Raw genomic sequence first — 16,301 nt, forward strand, 5'->3', positions numbered from 1 at the left:
CTAGAAATCATAGCTGCGTTTTGATTACTGGCATTCTGGGAAGCACAGGGGCTGTGAGATTTACAAGATGCATTCAACTCTCGGAGTATTGTTATTTAACTAGGATATGCTGTGGAACATCCTTTCCCTCAAACAAATTATTTAACCTTGACAACTGCTGTTGGAAAATCCAGCTATGGATTGAGCTGGCTGTTTGCTCCTTGCACTTCAATAAATTTATTGAGTCCACTTCAGAGGCCAAAATTTATAGATACATAGAGTAAGATATTAAAGTTAATGTTTTGCAGTGATTCCAATACGTAAACAACATTACTTTCTGTTATGTGTTTCACGTACATCTACTAGAGATAGTCATCACACTGTGAACAGCATTTATGTACCATTCTGATGAGATAGGGCACACTTTATGTCCTTCAAGGAAGAACCACCAAGACAAACAACGGTTATAAAACATACTCGGGGTCATACAGCAAATTAGTGTTCAAACTAGAAATAAAACTAGGATTCACCCTGCATTCCAATGCCGGGCCTCCATCTATTCTAGGTTACTGGTGATGGGACAGAGTGAAGGGGAATGATTAATACTCTCCTTCCTGTTCCTAAAAGAAAATCTTTGTTTTCTTAACTCCAAATAATGATATAACACATTGTAAATTGGGACATTTTCTAAAATTGATGCTGATTTTGTCCTAAGATGAAATCACATGAATTCTGAGTAAATGGGAAGACATGTGTATGCATCTCTTCAAGAAATGCTTAGATCACAAAACAGAGCTTGCAAACTCAAAATTATTTGACTCATTGCCTAATATCCTCTATGGGAAACTTTAGGGTTTTTTTGTTTTATTATTTCCCACTAAGCAATTATAACTGAAGAATATTCTCATTTACTTTATTAATAACTTCCCAAGTAGTTTAATATCAACTCCACTGGGAACCATTGATGATCCCTCTCTAAACACTGAGCTTCTCAAGGGCATACTAAGAAGTCTATCCGACAGATGAGAATAAACCAGAAAAACAGAGCTTATGGCGGCAACTAAGCACCAGCAGATAGAAACAGGAGAGCAAAAAATGTCAATGTCTCTCTAAAGGCAGAAATTTATTTTCCATCACTTATCCTTCCTACGTAACTTCTCTAACTTGAGTATAAAATCAGAAAGTCTCTACCTCATTACTACAAACTTGTCTGATAGGAAAGTGGGACAGTGCTTAAAGGAAAGAGATCCAGAACCTCTCACATCCTTATAAAATCCAGGTTAGATATTAAACGCAAAAAGTATTATCTAAACAATGTCCATATTAAGGATTAGATACAAAGTGTTTTCATGTACTTCGGCTAAATAATCCAGATTAAGTTTTTCTTGATATTTATACAGCATTTTATTACAGCAACCTGTCTTTAAAGAACTGTATAAAATCTTCATGTTGCAAGAAGACAAATTGTCACATTCATACTCCAAAGTTCTTATGATGAAAATAACCTATCTAGAGGAAGATTATTCTTAGACCTTCCTTTACTAAATAAATTTAAAAAACAAACACGCTAATCCTTAGTTGTGCTCAACATAATTAAATCAACACTTTCAGATTTTATATACATTTTAAAAATTCAGATGGTATGATTTGAAAGATTTGAGACCAAAAGCTCTTGCAGGTTCCAATTGGAGGACACCTGAGCCAACTTGTCGTGTACCAGTGACCTTTCATCAAAAATTCTTCTTTCATACTTCAGCCCATAAAAACTAGCAAATTAAAAGCACGTATTAGGTAAAGAGGAATTTCAATTCTGATCATCTAAATAGATTTATCTCTTTCCCCACCAGCAACCAAAAGCTTGGGCTTTTGTTTTCAAGCTTACCTTCCTCTAGGGTTACTGACCTCCTGTGTCGGCACTTCCAAATCTTGGGGACTGAAATTGACTGTCCATGTCTTGGGTTATAGTGGTAGCATGCACCCATGGTGCCAAAGGGTGGGGAGCCTGCAGCAAACATGATGGGTTCTCAGGACAGCTGGAGAAGAAGGAACGGGTGGAGGGTGTACTTCCCCTGCTCCATCATAGGAGCAGCTGCTACAGAGCCACGGGGAGAGGCTCCGCCCAGCACTCATGAGTCAGCCTTCCCTGCACACAGTGGGCCAGACAGGTCTCACCACTTTACAGTCATATGAATGAGACAATTTTTTACAAAACCAGCAATGTTCTTGGAGAGCTTCATTTTATTTTCTTATTTCAGGGGATAAAAGTGGTGATCACTTTGCTTTTCAAAAGATGTTGCCAGTTAAACATAGAAACAACATTTTTTTTCACACTTTCCAGCTTTTGATTTAAAATAGTCCTCCTATTCTAAGAACAAATGATTCTACTATTTCTGTCTTCAACATGTCTTAGGGATTTTATTTTCAGGTTCTGAAAGCTAATTTCCTTCCCTGCCCCCATCAAGTGACCTCCATCACTACGTGTAGCCTTAGATGTAAACCTGAACTATGAAAAATCACTGTATAATTATCTTAATGAGACTTCGTGTTTATGTTGTGCCTTTTATCTAAAGAGCTCAAAGCATTTTGCTAACATGATCTTTTTAAGCTTCCCAACACCCTACTCAGGAATGTGATGGTAAGGATTACTACTATCATATTTAACAGGCGGGGAAACTGACAGATTAGCGATTAAATGACTCAGTTTGAGGTCACAATGCTAGCCGAAAGCACAGTATGATTCAGAACTCTGACCTCGCTATCCAAGGACATACCCAACTGACCAATAGAGAGCTTCATGTTGAACTAAGAATTTTTCACATCTCAGAATCGGTTCTTTTGTTCTCTGGCTTTAAAGAACATAAACATAAGGCAAGCAAATTTATTTTACCTTTACAAATTATGGCACAGGTGCGAAAAACAGCAGATGTGCTAACTCCAGTTGATTAATTCCCCTCCTTACCCTTTTCAAGGGCCACCGCCATCTTCCCCACCAACAGGTCAGGCCACAGATGGTGCTCACACTGTCAATACTGAACAATTATTAGCCAGTCCACTTTTTCCCACACACCAGAGGAGGGAGGTTTTCAACGCTGGCCAACCTATGCGTGTTCACTGTGAGGTAGTCAAACAATATGGAATTGTACAATACGAAATTGAAAAAAATCTCATATTGTCGCCCCCAGAGGTGACCATTGTAATTTGTGAGTGTGTATGAACATGTAGTGATGCCAGACATAATGTTTTGCAGCTTGTTTGTCTTTTCATTTCTTAATATTTCTTGGTCATCACTCTTAATGTCAGTTCATGTGTATTTACACCATTCTTCTAAGTGACTACGTATCTGTTTTTATGGATATATGTGCAACAATACACAAAAATTTATTTCACTCAATCCTCTCTTACTGAACATTTGGGTATTTCCTTCTTTTTTTATCTTTTGACCTGTAATAAACATCCTTGTGTGTTTAACTTTATATTTTTTTAAAATATTTCTTTTGTGTCTACTTCTCATTTTTTAACATGACTCAGGACTCTTGCTTATGAAAATATACCTTTCACTCTATACGCTGAGCTGCTGATTGTGTTGTGAGCCTGCAGCCCTCAGTAGAAAAATCAGATCCCCTCTTTCTTCCCATCACTGCTTGGCAGATGTTTTGGGTTTTTCTGCAGGACACTACCCTGCCTTTATCCATATGACCCCCAAAAGCAAACTGGAAAACATTCCACAAGGGACAGAAGGAAAGAGAGCTAGGTGACGTTGTAAGAAAACAATTTACAATGACCCACCTATGATTCATAGCCTGCTTTTTTCAAGGCCTTAGTTCAACAGAGAATTAAATCCTGGCTTTTTACCAACAGACAGTAGTAGGTACTATTGTTTGGAACAAAAAGTATTTTATGAGTAAGACTTGGATCATATGCCTAAGTCCGAGTTTGAGTGGTCATACGACTAATTACTTTGTGCCTCTGCACTCTCAGTGTCACATTCAATTCTAAACTGATACCGTTTCAATGTTTGGACTGTCTATAAAGTGAGAGCCCACAGGGAGGGCTTCATGCCCTCATTCCTAGTGCAACTGATACTAGTAACGCACATAATTCCACATGGATATCCTGTGTCTATTATTTTATTTCCCAACGAAGTTCATAGTGGACAAGCGTTACTTTTCTGTTTTAAAAACTGAAAAAGGAAAAGAAAGTAATAGACTTAGAACCACAACAAGAAAAATTTAGAACATAACGAGGTCGCCATCATTGTTTTCTGTATTAATTGATTCATTTGTTCACTTACTAAATATGTGCTGCAAGCAAACAATGTGAATAAGACACAGTCCCCGCTTTCAGGGAGCTGACAGTACAGCCAGGGCCACGGACAAAGAAAACAGACAAATAAAGGGTAATACTCCAGAAGCTTGGGAAGGGATCCTGGAAACTTGTATGGCTAACTACACAGTGAAACAAACAAGCAAGCAAACAAACAAGAACTGCCTTGTCAACAGAATGAAGTGCAATGCTCCGGGTCATATGAAGTCTAAAAGATTTTGAAAGCCCTTAGTTCCCTTCACCAAAAAAGTGAATAAACTGGGAAGCCTTATTTATCCTTGTCATATTCCAATTCTATTTGTCTCCCAGATTCTTAAAATATTGTTAAGTTCAGGTAACCAAGTGATTGTGCTCTTCAAGAAGAAAAAAAAATTTTTTTTAATCTAGTCGTTTATTAGCAATTTTCTCCCGCAACAGTGTCTACCATAGTAAGAAGGTAAAGTAGTTCAGAGTAGGTTTTATAACATTAATATTGGTTTCAGATCATATACATGAGGCTCACTCTTTAAACGCTTATCCCACAGTAAATTTCATGCATGCCTTCCTGAGTTTATAAAACACAACAGGATAAACAACCAAGTCAAAATCTCAATATTGCCTAAACAGTTCCACTTAATAATCCAGCAATATGCAAATCTAATGGCCACTAGGGACATATACGTGTGAGAGCGAGAAACCTTACTGTTTGTGTCAAATCTGTGAATGCTGAATTGACTCCTGCTGGCCTGTCCTATTCCAAGTCTCCTAACAGGCTGAGAATCAGGGTCTTTGCTCCAACTGCTGCCACAATTTTGATATATAATCTAGAAGGAGAGGGAACCGTTTATATTTCTTACAGGCAGAAATCGTAAAAGATTGGCCTTTATTATCCAGTCTTAACAAAGGAAAGTAACATTTATTTAGCATGTACTATATGCCAGACGTTGAGCTAAAGGCTTTATAGCTGTTGCTCAAAACTCTAGATACAGGAGATTAGCCTCGTCCTTACCACATAAAGTGAGAAAGCAAGAGGCGGATCCGCAAAGGAAAAGTGGGTGGTATTACCAGACAGAGGGGAAGTGGAGGCCACGTGGAAAACACCCAGAAGCCACTGTAAGAGTTCTGGCACACGGACACGAGATGGAGTGATCGGTTTCTAGCCATGCTGTTACAGCTTCTCTGCACCCCTCACGGCTTCTGACCAATGAAGGGGGCCCTCTGCACATCTCTCCCACACTTGTCATTCTGCTTCTTCATCAGCAGTGCTTTCCACAGCCCAGCCACTGGGCAGGACAAGGCAGCTGTGGTGGCCGTCTGACTCACCACCTGGGACAGAGCACTGGGGTTTCTTTAAAGTTCCCAAGCGATCCTAGTACGTAGCCAGGGTTAAGAACCACTGGAGCAGAAAAGCCCTTGGTCTTCACCATCCACATGCATAAATATTGTTTGCATCTTACAGTATCTGTTTTGTCAAATCTAATACTCTGTGTTCTAGAAGACAGATCTGGGAAGGTTTCTTTTCAGAAACTGATCCACAAAGTTTGGTGGGAGAGGGAGCAGTATCCACAAATAAGAAGCTAGACTCAACAGCACTCTTTTGCTCCCCTCCCTATGTTCTTTGCAACAAGATCAGTTTGGTACTAGATGGGGAGAGAAGGGCAAAAGTGGGCTTAGGGGGAGGGTATAGCTCAGTGTGTACTGGCATGCACGAGGTCGTGGGTTCAATCCCCACTACCTATGTTAAAATAAATAAACCTAATTACCACCCCCCAAATAAAAATAAATAAAATAAAAAGTAAAAATAAAAAAAAATCGGACCAAAAAATTTTTTAAGTGGGTTTAATTTTTATTTTATAAATCTTTTGGAGGTGGGGGAGGAGGAGAAACAAATAATGGAGCTTTGCTTGTCCCAAGGGCAAACGTTAAAGTTCCTGTGTGCGGCTCTCATAGGACTTTGTCTTCTTAGAAACCTGCAGCAATTCAATGAGGTTATACCCTTGGAATATATCAAATGCCTAGGCTCACGTCTACCCGAGCATGGAATTCTGGGACCATTTAAAGGGACCGAGTTTCTCTGTATCACCCCTCTTTCTAAAATAGCGTGACAGCATGACACCCTACAATGAGGTTCTATCCAGGGAGGCCACAGGATACAGTGGAATGCAGAACAAGGCTTACTAGCTGTGAGTACTCAGCTTAAGAAAGTTAACCTAAATCTAGTTTTTATCATCCATAAAATGGAGGCAATAAATAACCGTTCTCAAAGACTCCTTAAAGGTTTAGAAATAATACATAGAAAGCATCTGACACGTAGTTAGCTGTCAGCAATTGTTAGCTGTTATCACTTGGGAAAGAAAATTTGCTTCAAAATCCAGTCTTCAAGATTAGTTCTAAATGAGGAAAGTTAGATTCTTCCTGGATTGTAAATACCGAGACACTAGGACAATACACATAAACGATTATGCACAGGAAATATCAAGTGAGGTTTACAAATTAGTCATGCTGGCTGTTCAAACAAATACTCCTTGAATTTAACTATCTAAGTTATAGTTAACTGGATGTAAGATATACTCAAGGATGTAGTGTAGAATAGGGAATATAGCCTATATTTTGTAATAACTGTAAATGGAAAGTAACCTTTAAAAATTGTATAAAAATTAAAAATTAAAAACAAAATGAAATGCTGTTAAATGTTAGAGTCAAAAAGGACAAGCATAAAAAGCACAGAGGATTTTCAGGGCAGTAAAACGTCTCTGTATGATACTGTCATGGTGGAAATGTGTCATTACACATGCGTCCAAACCCACCAGAGTGTACACCAGCAGGCGTGAGCTAATGTAATCTGTGGACTCCGGTGATCATGATGTGTCAGCGCAGGTCCATCACTGGTAACAAATGTCCCCCTCCAGTGGGCGATGTTGATGGTGGGGAAGCAGGCTGTACAGTGGGAGGGCAGGAGGTTAATGAGAGATCTCTGTATCTTCCCCTTGATTTTAATGTGAACATAAAACTGCTCTTAAAAATAGTCTGGAAAAAAAAATTCAGCACTACAAGCTGCTCCATGTCAGAAGCAAACGTGCAATAAATAAATAATTAATAGTTTGAAAAAATACATAAGAATAGGGTTCATTAAATGGCCAGCTTTGTAGGTAAAATTTTTGTAAAAGTTCCCACAGTTTTAGTGACTGAGGCTTTCTTATCTTCATGTGAGTTTATCAAGGAAGTGTTTCATTATTATTAAATGTCTAAATGTTTAATTTCCTAAGTACAATTGATTGGTTACTTACAGTCTATTGAAACATGCCAAATTTCTTTCTAAAAACCATGCCTTTTTAATAATTCATGGGTAAAGGCTTTCCTTTGTAATCTGGGACAGTGACTTCTAAAGACCTATGTACAACATGATAATAATAATAGCAAACTCACAGTGCAGGTCTGAAAACCAGACGAGATAACACAGATGAGAGGACGTTACGAATGATAAAGCACGGTGTAAATGTTATGCTTTTGCAGCTGCAGCTGCCACAACTGCTGACTAAAAGGAGTTTATCCCTGGTCATAAGGAGCGTCCATCCTCATGAGAGACACCGTGTGTGATTAAGCACCATGTGAAGAGATAGAAAGAGTTCTAGATTCAGGAAAGGAAGAGATGGTGGAATGAGCAAGGAAGTAACACCCGGAAGGAGACAGGATCGGGGGTACCAGCTCACCGATGGGCAAGAGTCGGACAGAGAAGCAGCAGACGGGTACCCTGGGCAGGCAGCTGACAGAGCCGCACAGAGCATTCAGAAATAATATGGAGCCTTGAGGCAGAGTCTATGCAGGGAAGCCGAGTGTGAGATAAATCTAGGAAGGAACACGGATACCGATGGTGGAGCATCGATGCCTGTAACGTGCAGAATGTTTTCAAGACAGTCCAACTCTACATCTCTTCTTATTATTCACTAAGTATTTATATTACTTACATTCAATGTTATCATCTACCAGGCTCCAAAACTCATTAAAAAAGGCCCACAGAGTTGGCTGAGGGTTGTTACACTCCTGCTTGCTCTGCAGATGTCCAGAGAGAGAGAGGGAAGGGGCAGGAAATGGGCTAAAGAGAGAGCCGCAGACCCTGGCAGCACGCCCAGTGTGGAGGCAGTTCAGCAGACAGGAAGAGAAGGCAATCAAGGAGCCTGTAGGCTGCAGGCAGGTTGGAGCAGAAACCGGGAAACGGAGGAAGACAAATGACTCTAACCAGCAATTTGCAGGGCCCTGAGACCTGAACTCTCCTGGATCCGCCTTCCTGGAGAGTCCTCTGGCTCTGAAACTTTGGGAAGGAAAACTGATACCCATAAATAACTGGCTGGGTAACTGCAGAGTCAGATAAACGCTTCATCTTGATTAAAAGCAAAGTGGCTTTTCCAACAAAGAAAACTGTGGCTGGCTGACTCTGCAGGGAGGTCACCTGCCTGGTTACATGGGGGAGCTGGAGAAAACTGCACGATGCAGTGGGGAGAGGCAAACAGGATGTGGTGCTGTCAACAAGGAGCAAGGACGAGATGTCACACCGGACAGTCCCTCAGACAGACAGGAGGTCAGGCTGGACCTGCTTTCCTTTGGGAAGATGGTCTCAGAATGAATGAACGGTTGGCGGGATCATCATTACCCAACCACAGCCACCCACTGGTTTTCAGTACTGCTGTGATCAATGCTCCTATGGGTTCAAACCAGAACCCTAAGACCCTCTAACAACTCCATTCCATCCTCACATGGACCATCCAACAAAACAATAAAAATAAATCACTATTGCTTACTAAGTGAAATCCAAGTGTAACTGTCTTTATTACACTAAATAAAGATTTTTTAAACACCTGTGAACTTTTAAAAATAGAAGCCAAATCTGCAAGTGTCCTAAAGCTACTGGACCAAGATAATAGTTGAAGTAAAACTCAAAACTCAGCTCCTTTCCAACCAAAGCTCCCTTCCCATTCCTTGGGTCAAGCTCCCCGTGGGGCTGGGCAGCTTCCCCCTCAGGTGTAGGCCATGCTGAGCCCAGGAGAGGATTTCAGGGCGGTTTTATTGCAGTGATGCTTCCAAGGATGCTGATGCCATGTCCACTAGCAGTGTCTGCGGAGAAGTAGGTGCAATAAATCCAAGACCCTTTCCCTAGGTTCTCCCTGAAGGGTAACAAGGCTGAGATGGGGGCTGTGCCACTGAGGGACCTCACAGCTCTGCTTGTACTAGAGGAGGATTTGGAAGAAGGGAAAGAGGCAGCAACAGGACAGGAGAGAGAGAAACAAGAGACCGAGAAGTAGATCGTGGCAGAATGCCCAGGCACGGAGGCAGGTGGGGAGACAGAAGACAGGGCAGTTAGGGGAGGTGGAGGCTGCAGGCTTGTTGGAACAGAAACCAGGAATAAGGCAGGAGGAAGACGGAAGCGGGCAGGGTGATGGGACCAGGGGAGAAGCAGAACAGACGTAGGATGGGGCAGCAAAGAAAGCAAACAACTTGCCCTGGAAAAGCAGAGTAAAAGGCAGGTTTGTGAACCGCCAAAGACCATCATTTCTAACATCCTCAGAGACAAGCAAGGAGAAGCAGATCAAGTGAAAATCTGATCATGACTGTTGCTTAGATAAGACCAGCAAAGAAGGCTCTGACTCCCTGCCACTGATGTCTGAAGGAGCCTAAAGATTCGCCAGCCTCTCTCGGAGCTCCCGCAGCCTGCCATTTGCTCATCGGTGAACATGCTTTCTCCACCTCCTAAACGGAGAATTCATCTTCCTCTGACATTTCAGGGTCCATTTATAAAATGAATTGCTGAAGTTATCATGGTCATCACACTGAGGCATCATGATGTTTTATGTAAAGATATATTTTAAAGCTCAACTCTCAGTGAAAACAGCAATTAGGCAACACCCCGGTGTGATTAGCTACCAGAAGTTTACAGCAAGTACTGAAATTACTCAGGGAAGTCTGGAAACTGTAAGTTATAAATAAGCGCTTTAAATATAAATAATCTTACTTTTTTTTTTGCCAAATGAAAAAAAGATTAGTAAGACACTAATCTTAACTGAGCTGAAATAAACCCGAGGCTGGAGTAGCAGTGTATACACATAACTATGGTGAGATTACTGAAACCCTGTTTAAAACTCAGTAACTTTCAGCGCTCTGTCAGTACCTGTGCCCTCCCTCACAGCTAAATTGAGATACTTCTTATTTCGAACATACCTTCCAGTTGACAGGTCAAACTGGCATTTTCTGATGCCTACTTCCTGGCACGCATTATCCTCGACACCCCCACGTGCGTGACCTCATCCGGTCTCACAACTGTAGGTGAGGCTGTACTGCAGTAGGTGTTATTGTCCCAATTTTACAGATGAGGAGACTGATGCTGGGGGTGGTTAAGGTCACACAGCTGGGAACCGGTGGAGCCAGGACACAGACCCAAGGCTCTGACTCCAAGCCTGGCACATTTTGTAAGATACCAGACAGCCTCCACTGTTCATATCTTCGACCAGAAAGGAGTTGACTAGCAGCCAGAAGGTAGGATGCTGGAATGTAAACATTTTCTTCTTATTCATCTACACACGTTACACATTTCACAATGTAAAATATGTACGGAGTAATGTAATGGACTGGGTCATGTTCCTCTAAATTCATATATTGAAGTCTTGACCCCCGCCCCCAGGACTTCAGAATGGGCCTGTATTTAGAGATGGGACCTTTAAGAGATGATTAAGGTCAAATGAGGGCATTAGGAGGGTAGGCCCTAATCCAGTCTGACTGGTGTTTTTATAAGAAGTGATCAGGACACACCAGGGAAACACACGTGCACAAAGGGATGACCATGTAAAGAGGCCACAAGACGGCAGGCATCTGCGAGCCAAGGAGAAGCCTGAGGACACCATCCCTGCCAGCACCTTGGCCTTGGACTTCCAGCCTCCAGAACTGTAAGAAAATAAATGTCTATTATTTAAGCCACCCAGCCTATGGCATTTACAGCAGCTGGAGCACAGTAATACAAGTTCCTGGGATGTGCCACAAACTGTGCTGAGTGCAAGAATGCTACAGCAAATAAGACAGGATCCCCACTGTCCAGAGCCTGCAGTCTTGTCGGAGCTTCTCAGAAGCAAACAGGTGATTAGGATGAACATGGTGTGATAAGTGCTACAAATGGGCAAGTGCAGAGCACTGCGGGGCACGGGAGAAGCCCATGTAACCTAATATCTGATGTGTATATGAGAGAGAATGTCTGGCAAAACTTTAAAGAGAGTGATGTCTAAGCTGAGATCTGATGCTCAATATTGCTAATTATCAGAGAAATGCAAGCCAAAATTACAGTGAGGTACCACCTCACATCAGTCAGAATGGCCATCATTAAAAAGTCCACAAACAATAAATGCTGGAGAGGCTGTGGAGAAAAAGGAATCCTCTTACACTGCTGGTGGGAATGCAATTTGGTGCAGCCACTATGGAAAACAGTATGGAGATTCCTCAAAAAACTAAAAATAGACTTATCCTATGATCCAGCAATCCCACTCCTGGGCATATATCTGGAGGGAACTCTAATTTGAAAAGATACATGCACCCCAATGTTCACAGCAGCACTATTTACAATAGCCAAGATATGGAAATAAACTAAATGTCCATTGACAGATAACTGGATAAAGGTATGGTATATTTATACAATAGAATGCTACTCAACCATAAAAAAGAATGAAATAATGCCATTTGCAGAGACAGGGATGGACCTGAGATTGTCATACTAAGTGAAGTAAGCCAGAAAGGGAAAGAAAAATAACATATGATATCACTTACATGTAGAATCTAAAAAAATTGAAACACAAATGAACTTACAAAACAGAAACAGACTCACAGATATAGAAAACAAGTTTATGGTTACCAGAGGGAAAAAGGAGTGGGGAGGCATAAATTGGGAGTTTGAGATTTGCAGATACTAACTAATATATATAAAATAGATAAACAATAAGATCCTACTGTATAGCACAGGCAACTACATTGAATACCTTGTAATAGCCTATAATGAAAAAGAATATGAGATGGGATCTATATATATATAAAACTGAATCACTGTGTTGTACACCAGAAATGAACACAACACTGTAAACTGACTACACTTCAATTAAAGAAAGAAAGAAAGAAAGAAAGAAAGAAAGAAAGAAAGAAAGAAAGAAAGAAAGAAAGAAAAAGAAAGAAAGGAAGGAAGGAAGGAAGGAAGGAAGGAAGGAAGGAAGGAAGAAAGAAAGAAAGAAAGAAAGAAAGAAAGAAAGAAAGAAAGAAAGAAAGAAAGAAAGAAAGAGAAAGAAAGGAAGGAAGGAAGGAAGGAAGGAAGGAAGGAAGGAAGGAAGGAAGGAAGGAAGAAAGAAAGAAAGAAAGGAAGGAAGGAAGGAAGGAAGGAAGGAAGGAAGGAAGAAAGAAAGAAAGAAAGAAAGAAAGAAAGAAAGAAAGAAAGAAAGAAAGAAAGAAAGAAAGAAAGAAAGAAAGAAAGAAAAAGAAAGAAAGAAAGGAAGGAAGGAAGGAAGGAAGGAAGGAAGGAAGAAAGAAAAAGAAAGAAAGAAAGGAAGGAAGGAAGGAGGGAGGGAAGGAAGGAAGGAAGGAAGGAAGGAAGAAAGAGAAAGAAAGAAAGAAAGAAAGAAAGAAAGAAAGAAAGAAAGAAAGAAAGAAAGAAAGAAAGAAAGAAAGAAAGAAAGGGAGAGAGAAAGAATGAAAGGAAGGAAGAAAGGGAGAGAGTAAGAAAGGAAGGAAGGAAGGAAGGAAGAATTTTTCCCATACAACTGGAAGGGCCTTCAATTTATATTGACCAAATATCTTTCTATTCTTGATAATTCCCCCAAATTCAGAAAACATTCCTCTTGTGCCAGTTATTGCTCTGCTAGCATTTTGTTCCAACTTAAAAAATTTAACACATATAAGCTTTTTTAAAATGCTTAAGTCTAGAAATTGGTTTTATGAAACTGTTTTGAAATGTAAAGAAAAATTCAGATGAAAAGTTACATGCCACACTAGTCTCTGGTTGCAAAGACTGACACAACCCAAGAATGCAAGAAAAGAGTAGTTACAAAATATTATGGTGAATTTATTCAATAGAATATATGCAAATATTAAAATTGATTTTAAGACTATTTAATAGCATAGGAAAATGCTGTGATATAATATAAAGCCATTGTCATTTCATTAATATAGATACGCAGTTTTAAAAGTTCAAAATATTAAGCACTTATTACAGGCTTACAGAATTGGGCAGTTTTTATTTATTAATTTTTTAAATAATGTTTATGCTTCCAAAGTTTTCTACAATTATTTATATATATATTTACTATAATTTTATATATAATATATATTTTTAAATGAGAGAAAACAGATTTTTTTTTCCAGAAGGCTTAAGAAACTATCTGATCTTTTGACCACATTGTAGTTCTTTCAGGTTTCAGAACCAAGCCATCCACGTTAGCTCTATCATATATTAGCAAACTGTTACCAGTTTAAAAAATTATACTTGTACCGAGAAAACCTAGATGTGAGTTTTGGTTCCATCTCTTACCAGCTGTATTTCTCAAGTGGAAGTTACTTAAATTGTGGGCCTCAATTTCTTCACCTATAAAGCAAACAATGCTTGTGATGACCGTCCTAGGATTGGTGGGAAGATCAAATAAGGTGTCTGTGAAAGTGCACTGCAAACTATAAACAGCTATAGTAAAATGAGAATAAAGATGGTTATTATTTTTATTGACTTAAACGGTGCTCCTTCTGAACAAGTCAGTGTCAGCTGAAGATGGAAATGGGTTTTGAGAAATCTCTAATCAAACTGGTCATCAGTATATTTATTCATTGTGTGTCAGCGTGGCCCAGACCATGCGAACTAGGCTGCTGTGAGTCCGGGATCACATCACTCCACATGTCTCATAGAGTGTGAACGCGACGCACAATGCTAAGTGCTTACCTTGGAAATGTCCTTCCCAGACGCACGACCAATGTGGCTTTATATACACAGATGACAATGTCATTGTAGGCTACCTTCTCCAAGCCACTGCCTGAGTGGCCATGAGGGCAGGCCACCAGGAAATCCATGAGGGTGGCAGGTCAGAAGATGGACAGGTGGGCAAAATGCAAGCAACACTTAACTAGGCAGATGCCCTCTGGGAGCAATCCAGCCTCTAGTGACAGAAAGTATGTCTACTGTGACACTAAGTATTATTTAAACAGATGTGAGAAAAGCTCTTTAAGATCCCAGAGAAAGACACTGATCTGATCAGATGTAACATGTTATCAAGATTTTCCCAGGCCTGCCTAGACCTTCTCCCTGAGAAAGAAAGAATGGATACAAGGACATCCAGGTCCTTGGAAGTGCCCTGAGATGACCTCTGTCCCCCAGGGTTCAGGCCAGGTAGGCAAGGACCTGAAATCATATTTTCCACACCTGGATCAGAAGAAAGAAGTCTAGAATTTTCTTTTCCTTCCTTTCTTCACCCCCACCACTAACTCTCTAACCCCCAAACTTGTCCTTCCTTCCCTCTTTCTTTCTTGACTGTAAATGCTTGTCTCAATTCTGACAGCCCAAAACATAAGCAGCTGAATATTTTCAATAAAACAGCATTTCTCCAAACTTAATCTACAGCTTCAGCTTCTTCAGCTAAGACTAGAACAGGCTTTTCCTCCCTGCTCTTCCATACTCTGTACAGGAGAGGTGGGCATCCCATCTTTTCTCTTGGGGCTCTGTCTTGACCCACTGCAGTCTATCACCTTAACTAAAGATGAAAGAACCAGCTGGTCTTCCTCAGATCTCAACACACAGGCTTCTGGTGTGAATAAGCTGCCTTTGTGTAAGTGCGTGCCCAGAGGAGATCTTCTATCTCTTCCAAAGGAAGCCCTCATTATGTCATTTGCGGGGGAGGGGATCCCCTAGACTAGGACTGGCATGATATTAGGCACCTATTACACCCAGGATACTCACTGCACCTAAGTGCAGAGGATAAAACTGCAACAGGAACATCCAACCCTGCAGCTTCTCAGCCTATCACTCTTCCTGGGGTGGCATTAACCTAAAAAGAATTTCTGGGGCCCTAGCGATCTATTTCCTAGGAATAGCTTTAATTTCTTTGGATAATTGCAAGCAACACAGCCACCTGAACCCTCCCACCACTGTTTCAGCTCCTCCCACGTAGTGTCCTGCCCAGACCTGCCTCTCTTTCACTGCACCCTCTAGGTGTCTCCACAGTAACCCAGCCTGGAAGAGGAGCCCAGGGGGCTGTGCCTGTGAGCACACATCCCCCTCTACTGGACTAAACACAAAGACACATACACGGCTGGGAAAGGACCACAGGGTTCTCCAACAGGAACGTCTAACTCACTGCCCTAATTTTGTACAAGAGAAAGACAGTCATGAATCAACAGAATCACAAGAGAAACTGGAGGGAGAGGCTCTAGCCCTGCCTCCTGTGTTACATGGTGTCTTCACTGCGTGCTCTTCAGCAGTTCAGCCCACAAGAAGAGAGGGCTATGTGACTGAGTTCATGGGAGTCTCCAGGTTCTGGGTTAAAACACTCTCCAAGGTGCAGATACTGACACAGCAGCGAGCTGCTGGCTGAAAGAGCCCGGGGTGGGGAGTCAGAGCACTTGGTCTCTAGTCCCAGTTCCAGCACCTGCAACCTCTGTGATCCTGGGCAAGACACTTAAAAGTGGTCGGGCTTCCCCATCCTCATGTGTGAAGTGCGAGTTAGAACAGATGATGTCGAAGGGAGCCTCTCACAATACAAACCCATGAGGTCTAAGACAGTACATGAGAAAGAGTGCAAACAGGATCAGAGCATTGTAGAGGAGAGTGATTAACTGGCACGTGGGAGATCTCGTCCTATTCCTGGCTCTGGTAGCAACCAGGTACTTGACTTTAGGAAAGTCACTTCATCTCTCTGGAACTCTGTCTTAGGAGTGGGGAGTGGGGAAGCTAGATGATCTCGGTAAGAAGATTATAGCTTCTCAACCCCTAAGTTTCTACAATTATGAGGAATGATAACTGTGAG

At 41.1% G+C, this 16,301-nt stretch overlaps 1 protein-coding gene across 20 annotated transcripts in view; it reads right to left on the reverse strand.

Annotated features, from left to right (window-relative positions):
* FMN1 (formin 1) overlaps positions 1 to 16,301 on the reverse strand; it is a 432,624-nt gene that overhangs the window by 351,938 nt on the left and 64,385 nt on the right. Inside the window, exon 1 of one of the 20 annotated variants that reach the window (XM_072962733.1) lies at positions 1,882 to 2,153. The exons of 18 other annotated variants lie outside the window; for them this stretch is intronic. In XM_072962733.1, the coding sequence (XP_072818834.1) occupies positions 1,882 to 1,930 (49 nt within the window). In that variant the 5' untranslated portion in view covers positions 1,931 to 2,153. Of the gene's footprint in view, positions 1 to 1,861; positions 2,154 to 16,301 lie in introns of those variants that run through there. One more of the 20 variants, XM_072962732.1, reaches the window with a different exon arrangement.

The sequence above is a fragment of the Vicugna pacos genome, chromosome 6 (genome assembly GCF_048564905.1).
Source record: "Vicugna pacos chromosome 6, VicPac4, whole genome shotgun sequence".
Classification (NCBI taxonomy): Eukaryota; Metazoa; Chordata; class Mammalia; order Artiodactyla; family Camelidae; genus Vicugna; species Vicugna pacos.